Genomic DNA, 27,288 nt, shown 5'->3' on the forward strand with positions numbered 1-27,288 from the left:
CGCCCTCTGCTGGAGTGTTTCAGTACTGCGTTAACTAGAATACACCACCTCCTCCTCCTCCTCACACCACCTGCTACAGCTCTACTCTTCTATGACTACAGTCATCCACAGCACTGATGTGAGGTCACATGGTTCATATGTAAGGAGCACAGAGACGTGCTAGCAGCTGACCTCAGGTCAGTTTAATGACTGTGAGCAGCAGCTGTATTCTTGTCACTGTGACAGGGAGACACTCTCAGACACAGCGCTCATGTCAGCTTGTTCTCATGCAGGAGGATCAGGAGCTCCATGTTTGTCTTCATGTTTGAATCATGATGTGTTTGTGCCATCAGAGTCTGTCATGAGTACTCAGGGTTTCACAGCAGCTCTTCTGGATGCTGACGAGGACTCCAACCTCATGTTTCACCTCTCTGAGCTTCTGATGTCTGTGAACACTCGTGTTTCTTCTCTGGGCTCATCTGGACAAAAACACCTTTCTGTGTTTGGCTCCAGCCTCATTGTGACTGACAGGAAGTGTGTTATCCATGAGCTTCTTTGTTTCCTGCTGTGTTTCCTGTCTGTGGACAAACACGAGTGTTTCAGCTGAGGACTTGGTTCCTTCCACCTGTCCATACAGGACATCACGCTGTCTTTTCTCTTTAAATGCAGCTCCAGGTCCTTCCACGTGCTGTATTTGTGCAGTTTGTAGTGTGTCCTGGGAAACGTAGCACACATGGTGTTCTTCTGCTGTTTCCTCCTTTCACTGAGTGTGAAACACTGACGCTGTGCTGTTGTTCACAGAGCTGATTCTAGCTGCAGCTGGACTCTGTCATCTAACTGAATGTGTTGGTGCTGATCACGGGGCTCTGAGGGGGGAGCAGCAGGAGGACTCTGGATGCTGACGTCAGTGTATCTGTGGAAGCTCACACAGCGTCTCTGTCATTCAATATTGTGCTATATATTGTATCTATGCAAAGATGAACAGACTGTGTGTTCACTGGTCTCTGTGCTGCTGACTGCTGCAGCTCTGATGTCATCATCACTCCCTCCTCCACCCTCAGCAGTCCCAGCATGCTGCTGTGGTGCACCCCACCCTCACTCTACACCTGAGCCATAGACCACACCCTCCACCTCAATATACACCACAGTTTTCTCTGCTATGGAAATGAGATCAGGAGGAAATCATTATTATTATTATTTAATAAATGCTCACATTAATGTGGGCTTATTTGTTTCATAATAGAATCATTAGTTGAGTGTTTTTAGTATAAAATGGTGAAAGTCCCTCTTTTTGCTCCTCCCCTCACCTGTGGATGGACGGTGCTGTTACCGTGGTGACAGCTGTGATGTGTTTCAGTCCTGCCTGGTTATCACTGCAGGAATCTTTCACATTTATTACAGGTAATAACTCTGATTTTTCTGTGTATTATGAACTAAATGTATCCTGATACACACAGAGATGGATGAGCAGAGGTCACATGATGAAAGAACAAACATGGAGTCTTTGATTTATTTAGATATTTATTGATGAATGCAAACAAACCCTGACACTGAACCATCGTCCAGCAGAACAAACCTGATCACATGACCTGCTGACCCAAACAGTGAAAAGCTCCATGGCAACAACAACAAACAGCCTCACATATGTTAACAGAGGCTGTTAGAAGCACAGAGTCTTTACAGTCTTTCTCCTGTTTGGACACAGATCTCTGCACATCTTCATCACAGTTACTCACAGACGTGCAGAGTGTGTGGATATCAAAGCTAAGTTTCCACCATGTTTGTAGTCTGTACTGGGACTCATGGAGCATCTCTCTATGAGCACTCAGTGCTTTAAACAGTGAGTCCCAGTTTAACCAGCAGCCTTCACACCACACATCACACAGACATGGAAACTTCAAACCCTCAGACTGAAGTCACCGGCAGTCTCTGGCACCAGCGACTGCGCTAACAAACATACAGCAAACAGTGAAGGTTTGGTAGAGAAAGCTGGTTGGGTAATACCAAGTATGCAGCGGAGGAGGCGGGGTTACATTACTAGATGATTAAACATGAAACTATTTTGCTGATAATAATTAAAATGATTAAAGAAACTCGACAAGCTATTTATTCAAGATAATTAATAATTTTATAAACTGGAATGATGAAATTATATTGGCTGGATCTGATTATTGGGGGTCATGACCCCCGTAACCCCCCTGGAAATGACACGCCTGGTCCTGAGGTCAAATCCACCATCTTTGTTTCAGTGCTTCATGTTCTCCCGTGTTTGTGTGCGTCCTCTCTGGTACTCCGGCTTCCTCCCACAGTCCAAACACATGCAGTTAGTGGGGTCAGGTTAACTGTGAGTGGTTGTGTCTCTCTGTGTTATTGCTGCATCATTCTGCTCTGTGCCCCAGTCAGCATCACTGTGTCTCCCAGTGTCAGTGTTTCTTTTCCTGTAACACTCAGCACAGGCTCAGCTGGTATCCAGTGTTGGACTTTCAGCTGCTGTCATAGATCCTCTAACATAGATCAGCTCTGCTACATGTTGTTAGATCAGTGCAGCTGCCTGTCATGTCCTGATGTTTCTCTGGGTCAGCAGCTTCTCCATCAGAGGTTCACATGGAGCTGATCCAGTATCTCCAGTAACTGTGTTCTGTGCCTCACTGGTTCATCCTTCTGTCTGTGTGACGTCAGTCAGATGTTAAACTCTGTGATCTTCACTGTGTCACAGAGTTCAGTGAGTCCCGTTATTCACAGGATCAATCAGATCATCAGAGATGATCAGCAATCAGTGGTGCCAACAGCGCCTCCTGTGGTGAGAGGATGCAATAATGCAATGGAGCATTTTTCCACTCAACACTTGCAGTCATGGAAACTGTCTGTTGGATCTGTGTGACGTTGCTTTCTTGTGTTGCTTTCTTGGTTAGAGTTCCTCACAAATGTCCAGATTATTCTTCTAATGAGGCGTCGACCATGTTTTCAGTTCTTTGGAAGAAAACATCGCCCTTTGACATCCTTACTTTTCTTTGACTTCTTCAAATGCAGCTGAACTCCAGCTGGTATTTGATTGGACTCTGCAGCTGTTTCTGGTCATCAGTTCATTCCTGCAAACCTCTGAACCTGAACAACAATGATGCTGCATTGCTGGCTGATCCCAAAAGCTTGATTCTGTTCATCTGGACGTTTTCACGTTTGCTCACTCAGCACAGGGACACTGAGGCACCATGAGACCAGAGTCTAAACCCAGGATAAAGAGTTTGAGTGAATGTGGTGTTGAAGGTGTGGAGGTGGATCAGAGTGTCAGAGGAGACTCTGTAGAAGGACAGAGTGCCAGCAGGACAGTCCACATACACTGCTACTCTGTGAGAGGCAGAGGAGGAGGAGGAGGAGGAGGAGGAGGAGATGGATGTGTCTATGTTATTGTGCCAGACAGACTGAGGAGCATCATCACAGCAGAACAGACTCCAGGACTGATCATTGAGTCCAAACACACAGTCTCTGCCTCCTTTCCTTCTGATTCTTCTGTAACTCACTGATATACAAACGCCTCCTCTCCACTCGACCTCCCAGTAACAGCGACCAGTGAGGCCATTTCTACACAGCAGCTGAGGAACATCAAATCTGTCTGGATGATCAGGATATGACTGAACCTCCTCCACACGTGTCACCTTCCTGTTGTTGTCAGACAGTTGGAGGTTTGTGTTCACTGTGTTTGTGTCGATTGTGAGTTGACAGGAATCTGATGGAGAGAACAAACACAATCCAGCTGCAGTTATTGATCCATCATCTGTTCATTGATTGACACTTTGATGATGACTCCTGACATGATGAAGATGGTTGAATGTGTGCTGCTTTGTTTTCATGAATCCCATTAAAAACACACTTACACTTCCTCAGACCTGGTCTCAACCATCGGACGCCAGCAGGCTCCACCCTGAAAGGAGGAGGGGTCAGAGCAGTCAGCATGCACACATGGACATTACATGGCTCTCATACACACACTGTTAGACACCGATAAAGGAACAGTCCCACATTTTCACAAATACAATTCAATCCATCCGTGGATCAAACTGCTGATGATTGGACTGATCCTAGATCAGCACATCACTGTATTGAATGAAATATGACTGATGCAAACTGTGACTTTCATTGTCTTTATATTCCTCTTCTGTTTAGGTGGAAAGGACACCTCCCTGCCTTTGCTGCCAGCTAGTTTTCTCCTCTTGGAAACACATTTAACATGGCTGACACTTTATTAGGTACACAGTGGCCACTGTCTCAGGTACAGTACCTAATAAAGTGGCGGTCACTTGTTTATGAGCCATCTCGCTTCAGCTTTTTTAGCCAACCTGTTTACCTCCAACTTTGTATCAGCAGCAGCGAACCACAGACAGAGACCAGCAGTAGCAACAATCAAACCACAACTTCTCCAGAAATGACCTCGTCTGGTTTCATTGAGTTATTTTATGTCCATACAGAACAGACTGGATGTTATCAGCACACAGAAATCACATGAACTTGTGCATTAAAACATGTTAGTGGATTATCCACCAATAAATGAGGAGATATTGGACGTGTTAACAGATGACAGATTAGGCCTGGGTCTGTAATACTGTTAGCAAACACAGAATATTAACCAGGAACAGCTCATTCATTTCCATCATTTAAGTTGGCTAATACAAACCACACCTGATCTCCTAATGCACTGAGCTTTCCTTATCTCTGACTCTAACTGACTGCTGGGTCCATGGTGTTCCTCCCCCTGCTGAGAAGCTGCAAACAGCTGCCTTGTTTGAGTCACATACATCAGTCTGTCCACTGTCATTCTTTCCATGACTTTCCCTGGATGAGATGTTAGAGCTGTAGGCCTATAACCTGAGGTCTCAGTGGGGTCTTTCCCTGGTTTCTCTGAAATTCATCCTTGAAATCATTCAACTGCCATCTCTCACTCCCACTATCCCCAGAATACCAGAGTATTCATCTCCTGGTTTATCATATGGCCTCTTTACATTTTCTCCAATCATCCCTGCTTTTAGAGTCTTGCCCCATCTGCTGGGAGTTCAAGAGAAACTGCCTCTGCCATTTTCTTCTTCTTAATCTTTGATTTTTCTCTTCACTTTCTCCATTGGGTCTTTTTAGACTCACTTTCCAGAAAGCAGCAACATTTTTGTGCCCCATTTTTCAAATTGTACATCTTACTTCAAAACAGTGTTTACTGTTTTGTTTTTACACAGATCATATAAAAAAATGGTAAAATGGTAAATGGCCTGTATTTGTATAGCGCTTTACTAGTCCCTAAGGACCCCAAAGCGCTTTACAAATTCAGTCATTCACACACTGGTGATGGCAAGCTACATTGTAGCCACAGCCACCCTGGGGTGCACTGACAAAGGCGAGGCTGCCGGACACTGGCGCCACCGGGCCCTCTAACCACCACCAGTAGGCAACGGGTGAAGTGTCTTGCCCAAGGACACAACGACCGAGACTGTCGGAGCCGGGGCTCGAACTGTCAACCTTCCAATTACAAGGCAAACTCCCAACTCTTGAGCCACGATCGACCAAAAAAGTGTCTGACATTCAAAAATCCTACCAGAGGCTGGACAAAGTTGAACTTAAAGACAGCACGGGCAATAAATCAGAGCAGCTCATAACACGGTCCATAGAGGCTGGGTTCTACCACACCAGGTGTAGGCTGTGTAAAGAGGCCCTTTTACTCCTAGTGTACTTACACTGATAATCCATCCAGACTAAATCTATAGTATAAATCTATAACAAATTTCCCACGTGTGGGACTAATAAAGGTTATCTTATCTTATCTTATAGTCTCCATCTATGACAGAGTCTGATGGAGTGCATCTAATGCACTCAATCAGACTCTGTGGACAGTAATTCAACTGAATACATTTTAAAGTCACTATCTAAATGTAGTGTGTAGACATTTTACAAACCAGACATCATAACATCAAAAGGATTAGCCACAGCAGAGGACCCTGTGGAACTACATGAATAATGTTAATGTGTGAGAATATTAACAATGTGTTCACTGTGATCAACAGTTTTTAATGCTGCAGTAAGTTGTAGCAGGACAAGCTTAGTGGTAACTCCCCTGAAAAAGTTTCATTTGTGCTGTTTCTGTGTAAATTACTGCTTTATTTGAACAATTTCATCAGCTGAACCATAAATACTCCAAAACAATTTCTTTGTGATTCAGTGTGATTTTGCACTTTGTAATATCAGCATGTCAAACTCTACATTCTCTACACAGATGAGAAATGAAGTGTATTTAATAATAAAAGTTATCTCTCAGAGACAAAGTTAGTGTCTCATTCAGGTCTGTATCTGTGTAGTCTCAGACACATGCAGTGCTCATATTTGCTGTTTTGTTTGTCGCTCAGAACTCTTCCTGTCAGGGGCAGCAATTTCATTTAAAGTCACATTCACTGATACAGGCTGCTGGAGCTCCAACCAGGAGGGTACACACATGATCCAGGGAAAAAAATCTGATTAATATTTTTGTGCTGAAACTTGAACGTATATGTTCTCTTAGATAAATATTAAGAGGTCCTGTGTTTTAGTAAAACACAGGACCTTTGGGTTAGATATAAGGTGATTTGACAAATCATGTCTGTTGAAAATGAGTAAGCCATTTATCGACCTGACTCGGATTTTAAATCGTTATCAGAAAAGACTGAATCCTGACCTGAGAATTGTACACTTTGGACTTTCCACTGCAGAAATTAGAAGATTCAGTCCTGAATCCTGCAGGTTGTTGTTACCCAGGTCCAATTCTCTCAGACTAGAGGACTGGGAGCTCAGCACTGAGGACAGAGCTTCACAGCTTCTGTCTGACAGATTACAGCCACTCAGTCTGAAAAAATGATGACAAGAAGACAGGAAACACTTTTGTTAAAGTATATTCATGGTGCCATGAGGAGCTACTACATTTACAATATTTCAACACTGTTTTAGGACATGCTGGAATCCTTATTGCTTTATGTTACAAAAGAGTGGCAGTTTACTGTAACTTGGGTGGATTCATTTAAAAAATACATACACACAGGGCCAATGTTAATTTTTTCCAAATGAAATTGATTAAATTACATTAATTGATAAAAAACATTGATATCGCTTGATCTGACCTCAGCGTTTCCAGTTTGCAGTATTGACTCTTCATCCCAGCAGACAGAAGCTTCACGCCTGAATCCTGCAGGTTGTTGTTACCCAGATCCAGCTCTGTCAGACTAGAGGACTGGGAGCTCAGCACTGAGGACAGCGTTTCACAGCTTCTGTCTGACAGGTTACAGCCACTCAGTCTGAAATCAAGGGAGACAAGACCAACAAAACAAACCACAGCTTTATTGCTTTTTTGTAGTTTTTAAGCAGAAATCAGTGAGGTGCTGGTAGATTCCCTTCTTTTGGTTTATTACCCAATAACACACACATACACTAATATTTGTGACTTTTGTAATAGTAGCATTTATAATGCAAAGCAACAGCGATCACAGATTGAAGGGGCCTGAACACTACCTTGGTGGTGCTGTCACTTGGTGTTTGCTCGCTCTGCGATAGAGTATCACTTCCTGTTCCAGCTCAAACACGGTGGTGTTTCTGAGTAGCTTATCTGCATAGCAATTTAATTAAAAACGTTTTAAATACATTCTTTTTCATAGTATAATCTTCACGTGCCACACACTTTCTGTGTACTCACTACCTAATTAATAGCCAAAGTATTCACTCACTGTGTCTGTACTGTTTTGCTAGCTTAGCTTAGCTCATAGCGACTCGTTAGCACCATGGCCTCTTCACCTGTCCCTCCTGTACTTTCCTGCTCATTGTGTAAGATGTTTAGTTACTCCTCAGCCTCCTTTAGCAGTAATGATATCGGTAACAAATGTAGCATATTTGCAGCTCTGGAGGCCAGGACTACTGAATTGGAGACTCGGCTTCGCACCCTTCATTCACCCGTAGCTAGCCAGGCCCCTGTAGCTGGTGCAGCCGAAGATAGCCTAGGCCTTGCTAGCTGTTTCCTGGCAGACACCAAGCAGCTGGGGAAAGAGACCGGCTGGGTGACAGTGAGGAGGAAGCATAGTCTTAAACAGAAGCCCCAGGTACACCACCAAATCAAACTCATAAAACTCTGGTAATTGGCGATTCTGTTCTGAGACATGTGAAGCTAGAGACACCGGCAACCATAGTCAATTGTCTTCCAGGGGCCAGAGCAGGCGACATTGAAGGAAATTTAAAACTACTGGCTAAGGGTAAATGTAAATACAGTAAGATCATAATTCACGTCGGCAGTAATGACACCCGGTTACGCCAATCGGAGGTCACTAAAAATCAATATTGAATCGGTGTGTAACTTTGCCAAAACAATGTCGGACTCTGTAGTGTTCTCTGGTCCCCTCCCCATATATGTATATTGCCACGAGGAGCTACTGCATTTACAATATTTCAACACTGTTTCAGGCATAGTTGCCAACCTTGAGACCTCAGAATTAGGGAGACATTCAAAAGGGCTGTTGGGATGGGGGGGTGGTATACATATACATACTCACATATATACATACATATATATACCGTATTTTCACGACCATAAGACGCACTGTACTAAAAGGCGCAGTCACAGTTATGTGTGCCATTACTGTATTTAACACACACATAAGGCGCACTGGGTTATAGGGCGCATACAAGTACCGTACGCGTATTTAAAAATAAAGCGGGAGCAAACCTGAGTTTGGTACTCACATTTCTAATACCGGTAATCGTCATCATCAACAACACACAAGCATACAAGTGTGCATATTTAAAAATAAAGCAGGAGCAAAACTGAGTTTGGTACTCACATTTGTATCATCAATCAAACCCATCGAAGTCCTCATCCTCTGTGTCTGAATTGAACAGCTGCGCTAAATCTCCATCAAACATTCCAGGTTCACTTTCACTTTCACTTTCTTCACTGTCAGAGTCACTTTCCGTGCCGTGCGGCTCCTCGGAAATGATGCCGGCTTTTGCGAAAGCTCGAACAACAGTGCCAGCAGACATGTTAGCCCAAGCATTTACAATCCATTCCCAAATTGTGGCGTAACTCGCCCGGCGCTGCCTTCCACTCTTGGTGAAACTGTGGTCTCCATCGGTCATCCATCGCTCCCACGCCGCTCGCAGCCTTACTTTGAACGGGCGGTTCACAACGATTTCCAGCGGTTGGAGTTCCTTTGTCAGGCCTCCCGGAATGAGAGCCACCTCACCTTAAGTCCGCGGAAACTCAGCTGTGTTTTCTTGACCTGCCGCAGCTTGTTTTTCAGCTTCCTCCACTTGCGAACCATCGATTCGTTAATCTTAAATTCTCTCGCGGCTGCTCGATTTCCATGTTCCTCCGCGTAGCTGATGGCCTTCAGTTTAAACTGTGCTTCATAAGCGTGTCTCTTTGCCATTTTCAGGGTTGTTAAAACAAGGATGTCCTGCATAACGCACATACCTGTTCTTTTATACAGGTATGTGCAATCGTATATACCGCTACAGTCAACGCCCACACTTCACCCTTTAGCGTTCTCATGGTGTTCTCTACTACGTCCTCATTACAACACACAGGGCGCACTGCACTATAGGGCGCGCCGTACTTTTTGAAGAAAATCTAAGACTTTAAAGCCTTATGGTCGTGAAAATACGGTATATACACACATATACACACACATATATATACACACACACACACATATATATATATACACACACATCTATATATATATATATATATGTGTGTGTATATATATATATTCAATTCAATTCAATTCAATTCAATATGTGCGTTGAAGGACATGTCCTGGTCAAAAATGACTCCAAGGTTCCTCACAGTGTTACTGGAGGCCAAGGTAATGCCATCCAGAGTAAGAATCTGGTTAGATACCATATTTCTAAGATTTTCAGGGCCGAGTACAATAACCTCAGTTTGATCTGAATTAAGAAGCAGAAAGTTAGCGGCCATCCAGGTCTTTATGTCTTTAAGACATTCCTGCAGTTTAACTAATTGGTGTGTGTTACCTGGCTTCATGGATAGATAGAGCTGCGTGTCATCTGCATAGCAGTGAAAATTTATGCTATGTCTTCTAATGATGTTGCCTAGGGGAAGCATGTATAATGTAAATAGAATTGGTCCTAGCACTGAACCCTGAGGAACACCATAATTGACCTTAGTGGGTGAAGAGGACTCTCCATTTACATGTACAAATTGGAGTCTATTAGATAGATATGATACAAACCACTGCGATACAGTACCTGTAATACCTACAGCATGTTCTAATCACTCTAATAGGATATTATGGTCAACAGTATCAAACGCTGCACTAAGGTCTAGCAGGACAAGCACAGAGATGAGTCCACTGTCAGAGGCCATAAGAAGATCATTTGTAACCTTCACTAAAGCTGTTTCTGTGCTGTGATGAGCTCTGAAACCTGACTGAAACTCTTCAAATAAGCCATTCCTCTGCAGATGATCTGTTAGCTGTTTGACAACTACTCTTTCAAGGATTTTTGATATGAAAGGAAGGTTGGAGATTGGCCTATAATTAGCTAAGACAGCTGGGTCTAGAGATGGCTTTTTAAGTAAAGGTTTAACTACAGCCAGCTTGAAGGCCTGTGGTACATAGCCGATTATTAGAGATAGGTTGATCATATTTAAGATTGAAGCATTAATTAATGGCAGGACTTCTTTGAGCAGTTTTGTAGGAATGGGGTCTAAAAGACACGTTGATGGTTTGGAGGAATTAATTATTGAAGTTAACTCAGAACGATCAATTGGAGAAAAAGAGTCTAACTTAATATTGATGGTATTAAGAGTAGCTGTAGATAATATTACATCTGTGGGATGATTATTGGTAATTTTTTCTCTAATGATAAAAATTTTATTTGTGAAGAAGTTCATGAAGTCATTACTAGTTAACGTTAAAGGGATGGTTGGCTCAACAGTGCTCTGACTTTTTGTCAGCCTGGCTACAGTGCTGAAGAGAAACCTAGGGTTGTTCTTATTTTCTTCAATCAGTGACGAATAGTAAGATGTTCTGGCTTTGCGGAGGGCTTTCTTATAAAGCAGCAAACTATTTCTCCAGGCTAATTGATGATCCTCTAAATATATATGTGTATATATATATATATACATATATTACAGCAAGCTGTCCATACCAGAGGCCTTGGAAACTGCCAAGCAAAGACTCACAGCCTTGGCCAGCCGCTTGAGGAGGTACACCAGAGAGATAGAAGGCAGGAGAATAAACCAGCTGTTTTCCACAGAACCAGCAAAGGTGTACTCTCAGTGGCAAGGGAACAATAAGAGAACAGCACCACCAAGGCTGGAGACCGAGCAATACTGGAAGAGCATATGGGAGAAGGACGCAACCCATAAAGGCAATGCTCAGTGGCTAGCGGATCTGAGGGCACACCATAGTGCCCTCCCTGAACAGGGTCGAGTAACCATCACAGTGGCAGATATCCAAGAAAGGGTCTCCAGTATGAAGAGTTTGACAGCACCAGGGCCCGACATGGTTTACGCCTACTGGCTGAAGAAGCTGACTGCACTCCATGAGCGTCTGGCAGCACAACTGAACCAGCTGCTAGGTAATGAGAGACACCCGGAATGGCTAACCGAAGGTCGGACGGTCCTGATCCCCAAGGACCCCAAGAAGGGACCAGTCCCATCCAATTACCGACCAATAACCTGTCTCAGTACTACATGGAAGCTCCAGTCAGGCATCATATCGGCTAAGATGAACAGGCACATGGGTCAATACATGAGCGGGGCACAGAAAGGGATTGGCAAGAATACCAGAGGCGCAAAACACCAGCTACTGGTAGACAGAACAGTCAGCCGAGACTGCAAGACCAGACTGACCAACCTGTGCACAGCCTGGATTGATTACAAGAAGGCCTATGACTCAATGCCCCACAGCTGAATACTGGAATGCCTAGAATTGTACAAGATCAACAGGACGCTAAGAGCCTTCATCAGGAACTCAATGGGGATGTGGCGTACAACACTAGAGGCCAACTCCAAGCCCATAGCACAAGTCACCATCAAGTGCGGGATCTACCAAGGAGATGCTCTGTCCCCACTGCTGTTCTGCATAGGCCTGAACCCCCTCAGTGAGATCATTAACAAGACTGGCTACGGATACCGACTACGAAATGGAGCGGTTGTCAGCCACCTCCTGTACATGGATGACATCAAGCTGTATGCCAAGAGTGAACGAGGCATCGATTCACTGATCCACACCACCAGGCTATACAGCAATGACATTGGAATGTCGTTCGGACTGGAGAAGTGTAGTCGGATGGTAACAAAGAGAGGGAAGGTAGTCAGAACTGAGGGGATTGAACTACCAGAAGGCAACATTGCAGACATAGAGGACAGTTACAAGTACCTGGGGATCCCGCAGGCGAATGGGAACCATGAAGAGGCCGCTAGGAAAGCTGAAACCACCAAGTACCTGCAGAGGGTCAGGCAAGTCATGAGGAGTCAGCTGAATGGTAAGAACAAGATCCGGGCCATCAACACCTACGCCCTGCCCGTGATCAGGTACCCTGCTGGGGTAATAGGCTGGCCAAAGGAGGAGATAGAAGCCACTGACATAAAGACAAGAAAGCTCCTGACCATGCATGGAGGGTTTCACCCCAAGTCCAGCACCTTGAGGCTGTACGCTAAGTGGAAGGAAGGGGGCCGGGGACTGGTGAGTGTCAGCACCACAGTCCAGGATGAGACAAGAAACATCCACGAATACATCACGAAGAGGGCCCCAACTGACAGCGTGCTGAGTGAATACCTTAGGCAGGAGAAACCCAAGAAAGAGGAGGAAGGCGAGGAACCATCATGGAAGGACAGGCCCCTGCACGGTATGTACCACCGGCAGATAGAGGATCCAGAAATCCTACCAGTGGCTGGACAAAGCTGGACTGAAAGACAGCACAGAGGCACTAATCATGGCAGCACAAGAACAAGCTCTGAGTACAAGATCAATAGAGGCTGGGGTCTATCACACCAGGCAAGACCCCAGGTGCAGGCTGTGTAAAGATGCCCCAGAGACAATCCAGCACATAACAGCAGGGTGCAAGATGCTAGCAGGCAAGGCATTCATGGAACGCCATAACCAAGTGGCCGGCATAGTGTACAGGAACATCTGTCCCGAGTATAACCTGGAAGTCCCGAGGTCAAAATGGGAGATGCCCCCAAGGGTGATGGAGAATGACCGAGCTAAGATCCTGTGGGACTTCCAGATACAGACGGACAAAATGGTGGTGGCTAACCAACCGGACATAGTGGTGGTAGACAAACAAAAGAAGATGGCCGTAGTGATCAATGTAGCGGTTCCGAATGACAGCAATATCAGGAAGAAGGAACACGAGAAGCTGGAGAGATACCAAGGGCTCAGGGAAGAGCTCGAGAGGATGTGGAGGGTGAAGGTGATGGTGTTCCCAGTGGTAATCGGAGCACTAGGTGCGGTGACTCCCAAGCTAGGCGAGTGGCTCCAGCAGATCCCGGGAACAACATCGGAGATCTCTGTCCAGAAGAGCGCAGTCCTGGGAACAGCTAAGATACTGCGCAGGACCCTCAAGCTCCCAGGCCTCTGGTAGAAGACCCGAGCTTGAAGGATAAACCGCCCGCAGGGGCATGCTGGGTGTTTTTTATATATGTGTATATATGTATATATATAGATAGATAGAAAGATAGATAGATAGATAGATAGATAGATAGATAGAGATATATACACACACATATACATATATACATACATACACACATACATACATACATACATACAACTTGAATTTTACTAAAAAAAAGTTAAATGTCACTGTTATTTTTGTCTGGCCGGAAACAGCGGGGGTGTCCAAATTCAGAGGCTGCATCAACCTGAGGGCCCAGCCTTCGCGGTCTAAGTGGGCCGTGTCCTCTGAAAGCCAGGTAGGCTGGGATACTGTGAAACTGGACGGTTAGAATTACGTCACGAGCTCTCTCGGTGGGCTGAAACTCAGCCGTCTGCTCCCTGGTATCTAAAATATAACTGGACGTTGGCGTAACTTCTCGACCATCTCACACTTCTGTTTAATCAGTTTTTCTATTTGGCATTCATTCAGATGTGTGAAAACCCCAGAGGAATTCTCTTGAGGGATTAATAAAGTTTTATTTTATCTAATCTAATTTAATCTAATAACTTTAATCTCAGCCAAACCAATTTACTCACAAACACATAAAACACTGAAAAAAGCCAAACAATGACATTTTTAAGTTATCTAAGTGACTTATACGTCATGTTTAACCTGAGTAGCGAAAGACCGCGGGGGTTTGCTGTTCTCACCAGCTCAGATATTCGAAGTTTACCCAGTGAAATTTTCGCCTGAAAATATGTTAACGGTTTATTTTGTGACCCAGAAAGAGTAATAAGAGCAATATTAAAACTAAGTAGCTGCAGCCATTGTTGGAAACTGGAATTGGCTGAGCCGCGCTATGAATTCTGGGATATGGTTTTTCTATTTTATTGTCCGGGTGGAAAATCGGGAGAAATACGGGAGAATGGTGGCTCTGGGAGATTTTCGGGAGGGGCACTGAAATTCAAAAATCTCCCGGAAAAATCGGGATGGTTTGCATGTATGGTTTCAGTACATGCTGGAATCCTCATTGCCTCATGTTACAAAAGACAAATGTGGCAGCTTACTGTGACTTGGATGGATTCATTTAAAAAATAAAAAACATGTAAATTTTTTCCAAATGAAATTGATTAAATGACGTTAATTGATGAAAAAAAATCGATATTGCTTGGTCTGACCTCAGCGTTTCCAGTTTGCAGTATTGACTCTTCATCCCAGCAGACAGAAGCTTCACTCCTGAATCCTGCAGGTTGTTGTTACCCAGATCCAGCTCTTTCAGACGGGAGGACTGGGAGCTCAGCACTGAGGACAGCGTTTCACAGCTTCTGTCTGACAGGTTACAGCCACTCAGTCTGAAATCAAGCGGGAAGGGAGACAAGATCGACAAAACAAATCAGAGCTTTATTGCTTTTTTGTTGTTGTTTTTAAGCAGAAATCAGCGAGGCGCTGGTAGATTCTTTTCTTTAGGTTTATTACCCAATAACACACACATACACAAATATTTGTGACTTTTGTAATAAAAGTTTAAGTATCTCGGGGTCTTGTTTACGAGCGATGGGAGAAGGAGGCGCGAGAACAATAGGTGGATTGGTGCTGTGGCTGCAGTGATGCGGACCATGTACCGATCCATTGTGGTGAAGAGAGAGGTGAGCGTAAATGCGAAGCTCTCAATTTACCCATCGATCTATCTCTACCCTCACCTATGGTCGCGAGCTGCTGGTAGTGACCAAAAGAACAAGATCATGGACACAAGCAGCGGAAATGGGCTTCCTCCGAAGGGTGGCTGGCCTCTCCCTTAGAGATAGGGAGAGGAATTCAGCCATCCGGAAAGGCCATTGAAAGGAGTCAGTTGAGGTGGTTTGGGCATCTGACAAGGATGCCTCCTGGGCAAGGTGTTCTGGGCATGTCCCACCGGGAGGAGGCCCCAGGGCAGACCCAGGACATGCTGGAGAGATTATATCTCTCAGCTGGCCTGGGAATGCCTTGGTGTTCCCCCGGACAAGCTGGAGGAGGTGGCTAGGGAGAGGCAGGTCTGGGCTTCTCTGCTTGGGCTGCTGCCCCCACAACCCGGCCCTGGATAAGCGAAAGAAAATGGATGGATGGATTTATTTTCTCTCTCTTTCCTATATTAAATATTTTGAATTGTATTTTTGTAGCTAAAAGCCAACAGCTTCTGTTTTAATCCCAGTACACTGTATATTTTTAAAATAGCTGGTCTCTTTAAATGCTCTACAATTTGAACAAATGTGATTTGTAGTTTTAAAGATGCAGTGAATTCCCATCATTGAAACATAGACAGAAAAACCCGGAGCCTGGATTTTAGTCACTTTACAAAGTTTAGCAACCGTGCTATACAACACTGCCAGCTCCATATTTCCTCCCTCTATACAGGGATAGTACCTGCCTGCAGCACTACTCTGTGTTAAGATTTACTTTTATTTGTGTTGGAAAAGGTTTTCACCCCTGCCACATTTCTCACAACTAGCATCCTGGCAGTTTGTGGAGCTGAAATATCTTCACACATGACTCGCTTATGATCATCACCTAAGTGAGCGAGCACACATCACCTGTGAAGCATTTTTACATCTGTATTTCACACGTCACTGTGACAGGTGGAAGAAGTAGTTCCTACTAATCATTTAGACAATCCCAACAATGCAGTTACTTTCAGCTGTGTTCCTGTTAATAATAAACAAAAAAATTCCACAAATTACTAAAATGTTGATATTTTAATAAATTCTAGAACAGAAATAATATATATCAATAAATAACTATCAACACACCACACCCAGCAGCCTGGACATCCCTGATTCAGGTGAACCAGCCCAAGGCTACATACCGAGAGAAACGACAAAAGAACCAAACTCTCAAAAATCCAAACACAGGAATATTAGCACACATGTGATTCTGCACATGGGTCCATCCTACCAACCAACCTCAGATCTCCACGCATGCACACATTAATGCACATACATTTGCGGACATACAGATTTTAATGTTCTGTTTTTAGAGTTTAACTAGAGTGTTTAATGTGGGTTCATAGATGAAAACATTTTAAGCTCCTTAAGTGTTTAAAGGCTGTATCAAAAGTTCATTCAAGTTACAATATTGTGGTCAAAAGTTCTCCTTTTTTCTTTTATACTATACAACTACGTAGGCTCATGGTTTTAGGACATGGATCTGTCGTGGAAAAAATCTATGACCACTTTTAATCAACATTTTAAAAATAAACATGATCACATATTTCCTTACAGAGCTTTGTTGGAGGCTTTGACCACTGGCAGCAGCCTCAGAAGAGTCTCCTCTGAAGCAGAGTATTTCTTCAGGTCAAACACATCCAGATCTTTTTCTGATGACAGTAAGATGAAGACCAGAGCTGACCACTGAGCAGGAGACAGTTTATCAGTGGAGAGACGTCCTGATCTCAGGGACTGTTGGATCTCCTCCACTAGAGAACGATCATTCAGTTCATTCAGACAGTGGAACAGATTGATGGTTTTCTCTGCAGACATATTCTCACTGAGCTTCTCCTTGATGTACTGGACTGTTTCCTGATTAGTCAGTGAGCTACTTCCTGTCTGTGTCAGCAGGCCTTGTAGGAGAGTCTGATTGGTCTGCAGTGAAAGACCCAGGAGGAAGCGGAGGAACAAGTCCAGGTGTCCATTTGGACTCTGTAAGGCCTTGTTCACAGCACTCTGGTGAAGAGATTGGAGTTTTGGTTTATCAAATAATTTAGACCACATGGACATTGTTTGTTGTTCTTCCAGCAGATTGAGTCCAGTGTTGATGAAGGTCAGATGGACATGAAGAGCAGCCAGAAACTCCTGAACACTCAGATGGATGAAGCAGAACACCTTGTCCTGGTACAGTCCTCTCTCCTCTTTAAAGATCTGTGTGAACACTCCTGAGTACACTGAGGCTGCTCTGATATCGATGCCACACTCTGTCAGATCTGATTCATAGACAATCAGGTTTCCTTTCTGCAGCTGATCAAACGCCAGTTTTCCCAGAGACTCAATCATCTTCCTGCTCTCTGGACTCCAGTGTGGATCTGTCTCAGCTCCTCCATCATATTTGACCTTCATCACTTTGGCCTGAACCACCAGGAAGTGGATGTACATCTCAGTCAGGGTCTTGGGCAGCTGTCCTCCCTCTCTGGTTTCCAGCACATCCTCCAGAACTGTAGCAGTGATCCAGCAGAAGACTGGGATGTGGCACATGATGTGGAGGCTTCGTGATGTCTTGATGTGGGAGATGATCCTGCTGGCCTGCTCCTCATCTCTGAATCTCTTCCTGAAGTACTCCTCCTTCTGTGGGTCAGTGAACCCTCTGACCTCTGTCACCATGCCAACACAGTCAGGAGGGATCTGATTGGCTGCTGCAGGTCGTGTGGTTATCCAGAGGCGAGCAGAGGGAAGCAGTTCCCCCCTGATGAGGTTTATCAGCAGCTCATCCACTGAGGTGGACTTTCTAGGGTCAGTCAGGATTGTAGTTTTGTGGAAGTCCAGAGGAAGTCGACACTCATCCAGACCATCAAAGATGAACACAACCTGGAAGTCTTCAAAGCTGCAGATTCCTGCTTCTTTGGTTTCAGTAAAGAAGTGATGAACAAGTCCCACCAAGCTGAACTTTTCCTCTTTCAGCACATTCAGCTCTCTGAAAGTGAATGGAAATATGAACTGGATGTCCTGGTTGGCTTTGTCTTCGGCCCAGTCCAGGGTGTATTTCTGTGTTAAGACTGTTTTCCCAATGCCAGCCACTCCCTTTGTCAGCACTGTTCTGATTGGTTCGTCTCTTCCAGGTGAGGCTTTAAAGATGTCTTCTTGTCTGATGGTTGTTTCTGGTCTGTCTGGTTTCCTGGATGCTGTTTCAATCTGTCTGACCTCATGTTCATCATTGACCTCTGCAGTCCCTCCCTCTGTGATGTAGAGCTCTGTGTAGATCTGATTCAGAAGGGTTGGGTTTCCTGCTTTAGCAATCCCCTCAAACACACACTGGAACTTCTTCTTCAGTGCAGATTTAAGGTTACGATGACAAACTGCAGCAGGAAGTTCTGAATAAAGAAATAATATCATTTTATTTTTTATAAACACCATACAAAAACCTTTTTGAATACATGTTGATACATTTCTTCACAGATTAGTAAGTGTTCCACTTATTACCAACATCTTAAATCTTTAGATAAATCCTCTTACTGCTCTGCAGATGGTTAGCCAGCTCCTCCTGCTTCATTCTCCTCAGGAAGTTCACTGTGATCTTGACAAAAGCCTCTCTGCTGCTCCTCCTCTGCTCATCATGCACCCTCTGACTCTCTAAGCATTCTGGGTAATCTAGAATCAGAACCTTCTGAATCTTCTTCAGCTCGTTCTTCACAAAAGTGATGATGTTGTCCTCCAGCAGCTGGAACAGAATATTTATGAATGAGCCAATCAGACTGAAATCATGGAGCCAAACATCAGATCCATGTTGGACACACTGACAATCCACTGGTCTACAAAGAGCAGCATGGAGATGACTGAACACAATAGATGTAACAGTAGTTGTTGTACATGTACAGACCATAAATATGGAGTCCAGCTGTGTTTGATGCTGCTGGGCAGACTGACCACTGGGAACCTCTGAGCTCTGCTGGTCCACTCTGTGGAGGAACCATGAAGGATTAGTTCAAGCACAGGATAAAGATCCAGAAGTTTCTGCTCAAATAACTTCATCTGAATCAAGTCTGTCAAGTTTTAAACTCTCAGATTGTGAAAATATGGGTCATTTTTCCTAAGTTTATGGATGTCCTTTCAGTGGTGATGTCAGGGTTGATTTTGAAGAAGCTCATTAAACTGGACCATCAGCAGATCACTGCTTCAAAACCAGAACATGATCCGAGGTCTCCCTCCACCAGAACACCAGCTTTACTAACGTGGTAGATCAGTGTAGTACAGATCAATAACTGATGAGTCATTTGATCAAAATCACTGAGAGCTTCACATCTGACCCTCTGAAGTTTCCGTAGACATTTTGCATATTTAATGAATGTCTGACAGTTTTACATTCATTCTATGAATACAGTGAAATGTTGTGTTATAGTCTCCATGTTTTTTCCAGCATCATAAATTCTTAAGTTCAGAAAATTAGATTCTTTTTTCACAGCTGAAAAACAACAACATTTATTCTCTATTGAAATCTGCATCCTCCACTCCAAAGGTCACAATCTGAAGGTAACATCTGGATTTGTTCCCTGTGATTAAATCTGAGCATCAGTATGGTGGGATTTATCCACTACATCTTGTTTTCTTTTTAATGAATCTTTGTAACAATCTGAGGATGTTTCAGGTCAGATTTATCCAGGAAACACAAACATGTAAAGGAGTCATCACAGCTCTCTGACCTCGTTGGTCCAGGTTCACCACTGAAGTACGGAGGGTAATCTCTGGAGTGGTCACTTTCACAGCTGGATCCTGCAGACACTGCTCTGTCCTCCTCCTCCTCCATCATCTTGTGGACTTCAGTCAGTCTGAGAGGTAAACCACAAACACTCAGTGAGTTCACATTAACAGGAGTCACTGAGTTACAGTCGCTGTAACTCAGTTACATAACATGATATAATCTAGTATATATATATATATATATATATATATATATATATATATACATATATATATATATATATATACATATATATATATGTGTGTGTATATATATATATGTGTGTATATATATACTCTCCTGGTCTGTTAATGCCTCTATCCTGTCTGTGCTAGTACCCGAATTGTACCCTGTTATTGACTTATGTTGAATCTCCATATTACTGTGAAGCACTTTGGTGTGCCTTCGGGTTTTTAAATGTGCTATATAAATAAAATTGTATTGTATTGTATATATATAAGTGAGTGCGAGATCCCTCGGTGCGCAGGTGCGCCTGCTGCTGTTGCTGCTGTGCTGCTGTGCTGAAGTCTCACACACAACCTGTCAAAAGGGGAGGAGGGCAGGCTGCTTCCAAATAGAGCACATTTCATTAATAATATTGTCAATCCAAGCCTGTTATGTATGTTATGTATTAATGATTTTTCCTGGGTTGTGTGAAATTCCAGAAAAAAAAACCCTAAACAAACTGAATCCGTGCACTAAGGTGTAGATCTGGTTGTGTTGTGGTGATTCTCGGGTTGGGGAATGGGTGTTGACACTGGAATGCAAAATAACACCAATGAAAGATGGACAAGAAGAGCTCAAAGGTCATCCGGTGCTCAGTTTAGAAAAAAGAGAAAAGAAGAAAATGTAAGCAGATTTGTCTTTGGATATTAGCAGGTATTATGCAGGGCTCCAGAGTGCGACCAATTTTCAATGGTACGACAAAAAAAAAATCCTAGGTCGCACTGACGAATTATAATGGCTGTTTGTTAGCCAATGCATACTATCTATCTCTGTGTGTGTATGCATGTGTGTACACACACACACACATATACAGGTGAAACTGGAAAAATTAGAATATCATGCAAAAGTTCATTATTTTCACTAATTCAACTTAAAAGGTCAAACTAATATATGATATAAACTCATTACATGTAAAGCAAGATATTTCAAGATATTTTTTTTAAATAATTTTGATGATTATAGCTTGCAGCTAATGAAATCCCAGTTTCAAAATCTCTAATGTAGCTAATATATATGGAGGATTTGCCCAGGGTACCAAACAGGCTAGGACCGCCCCTGCCTGTGTACATGTCCCATGTTTAGTCAGTCTTGTCTTCATGTGTGTTTAATTACAGTGATCAAAAATGTAAGGTCATTTCCGGGGTAAAACTGCAAAGGATTGTAGGAACAAGTGGCTAACGTGCACGGCATTACAAGACAACAGTCACACAGAGATAAACAGTGACACAAAGAAGAAACTGTTGTATTATTAACTGCCATAGCCGGTCGCATGACAGCCACTGGGAGCCGACGGGTAAGGCGATCGGTTTTTATCGGATTCCTTCGTCAAAGAAAAATTGTTCAAGTCATGTTTCCGAATTCACGAAGAGGCGACGGAGGGCTTGGATTGTGGGGTAAGTTCCGAAACACACGGTGGTACTTTCCCTTTCACTGGAAAGAACAGTGACTGTCGCTGCCCCCTCTCTCTTCTAGTACTGCGGAGCGAAGAGACAGACAGGACGGCCGGGGACTTCGCCGGTTTTTTTTTTGCCCTGCTCCAATTTGAGTGGATTTTAATGCTGTGGCTGACGCCACTGGACTTCTATGTTTTTACTGTGCGTTCTCCCTGGCCAGGGATGTTTTAACTGTTTTAAATCTTTTTTGTGAAATAAATTATATTTTAGTAATCAAGTTTGATATTGTTCAATTGCCTTGGCTGCTCTGTCCGTTTTTTGAAGGCCTGCCCTTCACTTACAACAAAACCTGGAGTCCACCTACATATCTGGCTAATTGGAACATGTCAGTGTCCTGTAACCATCCATCGGTAAACTGGAACTGGGCTTGTTGCAGGGATCTGAAGCTACCAAACACTTCATGAGTGTATGCACTCACACTTAGGACCATATAATTATAAATATGAGCGTGATGAAAGCTGGGCAGCACGCTAACGTCTTTAGCCCACTCTGTATGCTGGTATGGGTCTAACTCTTTCACTCCTTTGATTTATTCCTAGTACCTTTTTTTTTTTTTGGCTTTTTTATCAAGTCTGTCTTTGTATGGACCTGCTGTGTTCTCCTTCATTTTGTACATAACTGTCTTGGGGGCAAATAAAATGCAGGTAGGGATTAAAACCGCAGAATTGATGGTACTGGAAATGCTAGCGCTTAATGCAGTGTTTTGATTTTGCTGCCACTCGTACCCACAATGCAACGCGCGAAAGTCATGTGGTCTGTCAATCTCTATTGTCACTGGCTGTATCAGGGTCTGCAGCCTTAAAGGCCGCATATTAAGGCTGATTACGTCACAGCGACGCAACGAAGGCTGTCCCAATTCGAAGGCTGCTCGAAATGCGGCCCTCAAATGCGTCCTTCATTTCCCTGAATTTTAAGGATGTGGTGGTGTAGACTTCATGGCCCAACATATCCCAGACTTCATAGCGCGGCGTTGGTGTGGATAATTTTGCCCGAAAAAAACGGTGGAAGCGGAGCAGCTAAAGACTAAACTTTAAAAACTAAGTACTGAATATTATGTCACTCGTTAAGCTGAAAGAAAGATGCTTTAATCACAGAAGTCACACATGTGTCCACTGGACCATCTGGAACTCTTCTTGTTTAGCACTCGTAATAACACAAACACTAAATCCTCCTTCTCTGTGCTGTTTTGTAGCAGTGTATACACCTGAGACTGTCACCTGTCTGTCTGTCCTGCACTCTCTCTCTGTTTCTTTCTCTTTGATTGTGGAATAAAAGTATGAACATGTGTTTATAAGTTACACTTGTGTTTGAATCCTGCAGCTTATCACACATTTGATTTCCATGTGTGACGACTGCAAGTGTCCAGAGTGAGGACAGACTGAGGGACCCACTGCTGCACATCATCTGTGAGGCTTTGCACCCCTGATGATCCACCAGGACAAACTCAGCAGTGTGTGAGGAAGAGGAGGAGGAAGAGGCAGCAGCAGCTGACAGATGGAGAGAATAGACAGACTGTTCCCTGTTTGTGAAGGACTGCTAGGAAAGTTTAACATAACTAATTATCTGTCCTGAATCAGTCTTATTAGGTAATGTTCAAATAATGTTATCATCCCAGTGTTTTCAGTGTGGGAGAAAGTACTTAGGGCCTTCAAGTTACACACTATGAAAGGCAGCAACAAGTTTAATGTTCAGAAACCTAAAGTATGTATCAGCAGCAGAATGGAGCTAAAAATAAATGTTTGTTTCAGTTCTATGAAGCTTTGAGTATTTTGGATTAGTAGTACTGCTGTGTTTGTTGCATCATATTGCTGTAATTGTTTATATGCTTTATATATTCTGAGGTAAGTTGATCTATAGTGTTACATCATATTCTATAAGGATGTTATGTGTTTGTATACTTTCTGCCCAGTTTGACCCATTTAGCAGAAGTCAGCCTGTTTAAGGCTCTGATATCTATTCTGTATGACTTAAAGCAGTTATGACATGGTCTGATTTTCTCACCCAATAAAGGAATATTTCATATATCAGTCTGATCTTCATTCTATCAGAAACAGTTATCACAGCTCGTACATTTTCTTTTTACACATATATGTAAGCATTGAGCCAAATGTAATAATGCCAACATATTAAAAGAACAATATTTGTCTTTTATATATGATACATCTACATATACACTGTCAAAGATACTTGTCTTTGAGTGAAGATTTAAGGTGATAGGACATACAAATAACTGCAACTTGAATCTTTACTGAAGCTCAGTATTTGACACAGAGTTCACTCACATGAATTTCACTCACATGTGCTGTACCAGTGTACCTGCACATGTGATGTGAGAATAAAAGTGATTTGAGAGTTCAAACTCACTGCTGTAATAACTAATAATGATTAATATAATAACTAGAATATTGGCCATATCATATTTACACTGACTTTAGTCTCATGAACAACATTAGCTAATTGTTATTTACTAGCTAATCTTAAATGACTGTTCAGTACAGAAATGAAGGCCAACAATCATGTTTTACAGTCCTGTGGTCTCAGCCTCAGATACTTATCAAATCACACAAAGCTCGTGTAGAAACAAATGAACAAATGACCAAAATATGTTCTCCTTCATTTCTGTCAAACAAAGCTGTATGACACGTTTCCAGTGGTTAGTATCATGGTTGCTAGGCAACCTGGGCAGCGCGACGGAGGCTAGACCGTCCCATTTCACAAGCCTCGCACTTCCGGCCTTAGCGGTCTTTGAGTACGCGGCCCTTGTGGACCGTTAAGTCTGCGTACTTTAAGGCTGCAGAACCTGAATTGGGATACAGCTTCTTAGTCCCTCACTGTCTCTCCTGTCTGTCTCCTGCCTCTAGTCAGTCTGTGTTGTGTGTGTTTCCTGTTTTATTTTGACAGTCTTGTCTCCCTATCTTGTTCTATCTGATTAGTTCCAGCTGTTGTTTAACTGAATTTCTCAGAAGAACCAACTCAAGGGATAAAGTTCTATCTCTCTGTTTCCCCTCGTTAGTGTCGTTACAAACCCAAACACTACAGCTAACAGTGGATTTTCCTGTTTTAGCTCAGCCAGCAAACAAAGCAGAACCACTTCCTGCTGAAGAGACAGAGAGTGAAAGTTTTTAAATAAACTCATTGCTGCAGCAAAGAGCAGCACAACAGTGAGACAGATTTTTAGCTTCAGTGTTCTTATTCTACACTAAGTCATTGCTTCTGTCACTAATCAGCTAACATAAACTAATTAGCAACCAACCAACTCAAAGAGTTCATGTTACTAACAACTCACCCCTCTGCAGCAGAGACTTTAAAACTAATGGGTTGCTCTGCAGACCAGTCACTCTCTCCGGACTCACAGCTGGGTTCAGGTCCAGTTTCTGGTTCATATTTAGGTTTACGTTTCGTTCTCCTTCTACGTTTCTTCCTGTGAATAATGATGGAGCAGTGATGTGAGTGCTGAGCTGTGACATGGAGAAGAGTCATGGACAGTTAGAGATGGTCATCTCACCTCTGAGCTTTGGTCTGGCTCTCATGTTCCCCACACAGAGTGCTTTTAGAGGGAGGGACTCCCTCCTCTCTGTCCTCACACTGATCCATGCTGCTCAATTCAGCTCACACACACTTTCTACCTGCAGAGGAAACACAAATCATTCATGTGCACATCAACTGAGAGCTGCAGAGGTCGTGTCTGATGTGTTGGACTAACATCCATCTGAGACACAGCTTTCATCAGTTCACTACAAAAAGTGTCACAGAGTCGAGTTCAGCCTCCAAATCCTCCATTACTGTAGTCCTACAAAGCAGCAGGTCAAACACGGCTGCAGAGAGCAGCTTTATGTCATTAACAATGTCCAGGACCAAGCTGACTGCTTACAGAGTTTATGCTCTAACTGCTAGCTGCTCTGCTAAAAAATGTAAGGAAAAAATTAAAATGTTGATCAATCTACTGTATTTATCTGTAAGACAAAACGTAGCTTAGTTTATGGAAAGCTGCATGGAGCTGGCAGCGTGAAATTTGTCTCAAAACTGCACGTGGACATGTGATGGAGCGAGATGTTTTAGTTATTTGTGCGCACAGGAAGGTTTTTGATTCGTGAAGATGAGGATCTGCAGCTGTACAGAGCTGACATCAGTGTGCGCAGCTGCATGAGGGAATTTCTCGCTGTTCTCCAGAATAACTCAGTGATGTAATGACGCTGCGGAGGAATGCATGTTTCTGATGTGACCTCATCCCAGATAAACAATGACAAACAGCTTTACTTTAACCTTACATTTTTCATATGGTTTCTTTCAGGAGATTCCAGATTCCTACACAAACACTCAGAGCACAGAGCTTGAAACACAGAAACGGAAAACTTTTTTTTTTCTCTTAAAATCTAAGCGACAGCAGAGCGAGCAGAGAAAGAAACGACAAACCAAATGTTCATAGCATATTTCCTTTTTTTCGACAGAAACATCTGTTTCCACGTCACTCACTCAGAGCTCAGGGCGGGTCGGCCTCGTTGGTCCAGCTGTGAGTCCGTTACTGTGAACTATGGAGCGGCAGATTTGTGCTGGAACTAAGCTGCACACAACTGATGTTAGCCAGGAAAACATTACACACTGATTCACTTCCCTTCACACGGAGACGATCAGCATCAGGTACAAGCACAAAGGTCAGTACACAGAAACTTTGGGAAAGAAGGAAAAACACAGAGAGGCATTTGTGGGTGTGCCTGAGTGTCCAGAGCACGCCTCCCTCACCAGTGACTGCCTTAAAAAAACAAACTGGCTATGAGAAACATTATGTTCAGGTTTTTTGAATTAATAAAATTAATATTTAAATAAAGTACAAGCTCAAATTTATTAATATTCACAAGCAATTCTGACCAATCACATGTTTCTATTTCCAGCTTTTCCACAGCAGTAAATTTCAGTCTGTCTGTGGTTGTGCTGAGTGTCAGTAACAGTCAGAAAGCTGCACATAAGATTCTCTATTGAAAGTAGAAAAACAGAATAGATTTAGATTGAGTGAATGGACAGCACACGTTTGTGCACAGACCATAATAATAATGAGAGGTGGGTGTTTGTTCACCCTGGACACAGTCTGTTTGACCTGCTCCCCTCAGGCAGGAGGCTCCGGTCCATTCGCACCAGAACCTCTCGCCATAAGAACAGTTTCTTCCCCTCTGCTGTTGGACTCATGAACAATAACCATATGACTGTTCCCACCACTAACACATGACCCTACACTGTGTTCTCTCCATCTGTTCTGTTTTTGCACAGATCATCACTTGCGTACATGTATATATCAATCTACTTAGCACTTTTAATTTTTATGTTTATTTAAGTGTTTGCGTTAAAGTATGTTTCGCAATAAGTACCGCAGCAATTTCCTAATGTTGTAAACCTGCTCAACATTTGGCAATAAAACCCTTTCTGATTCTGATTCACACCTGAACCTGCCTGTGTAAATGAACTAAACTAAACTAAAAAAAAAAGCACAGACAAAGATAAGTGAAAATAAAAAATTCATCAAACAGCTCACCGTTTGAATATTTATAATATCACAGCATTGAAAAACACCACTGGACATCTATTGCAACACAACAGTTATTAA

General features: G+C 43.2%; 1 protein-coding gene across 1 annotated transcript; it reads right to left on the reverse strand.

The window, feature by feature from the left end:
* Positions 1-1,480: 1,480 nt before the first annotated feature.
* LOC134622411 (NACHT, LRR and PYD domains-containing protein 3-like) lies at positions 1,481-25,396 on the reverse strand. Its single transcript, XM_065470275.1, has 11 exons — positions 25,198-25,396; positions 24,979-25,113; positions 19,976-20,101; positions 19,156-19,234; positions 18,792-18,996; positions 16,849-18,649; positions 14,775-14,948; positions 7,104-7,277; positions 6,665-6,832; positions 3,852-3,898; positions 1,481-3,703 (listed from the first exon to the last, which is right to left on the reverse strand). Exons 1-11 carry the CDS (start codon positions 25,284-25,286, stop codon positions 3,165-3,167), a joined length of 3,537 nt encoding a protein of 1,178 aa, XP_065326347.1. The 5' UTR covers positions 25,287-25,396; the 3' UTR covers positions 1,481-3,164.
* Positions 25,397-27,288: the final 1,892 nt, after the last annotated feature.

Source organism: Pelmatolapia mariae, linkage group LG3_W, assembly GCF_036321145.2.
Source record: "Pelmatolapia mariae isolate MD_Pm_ZW linkage group LG3_W, Pm_UMD_F_2, whole genome shotgun sequence".
Taxonomy (NCBI): Eukaryota; Metazoa; Chordata; class Actinopteri; order Cichliformes; family Cichlidae; genus Pelmatolapia; species Pelmatolapia mariae.

What these genes read in the sequence shown, in the direction of transcription:
- LOC134622411 (XM_065470275.1), bottom strand. Translation starts at nt 25,286, where the DNA reads ATGGATCAGTGTGAGGACAGAGAGGAGGGAGTCCCTCCCTCTAAAAGC. An exon ending in GGCTAACCATCTGCAGAGCA is followed by an intron (nt 18,650 to 18,791) that starts GTAAGAGGATTT and finishes TTCTTTATTCAG; the next exon opens with AACTTCCTGCTGCAGTTTGT. An exon ending in TGCAAACTGGAAACGCTGAG is followed by an intron (nt 6,833 to 7,103) that starts GTCAGATCAAGC and finishes TCATTTTTTCAG; the next exon opens with ACTGAGTGGCTGTAATCTGT.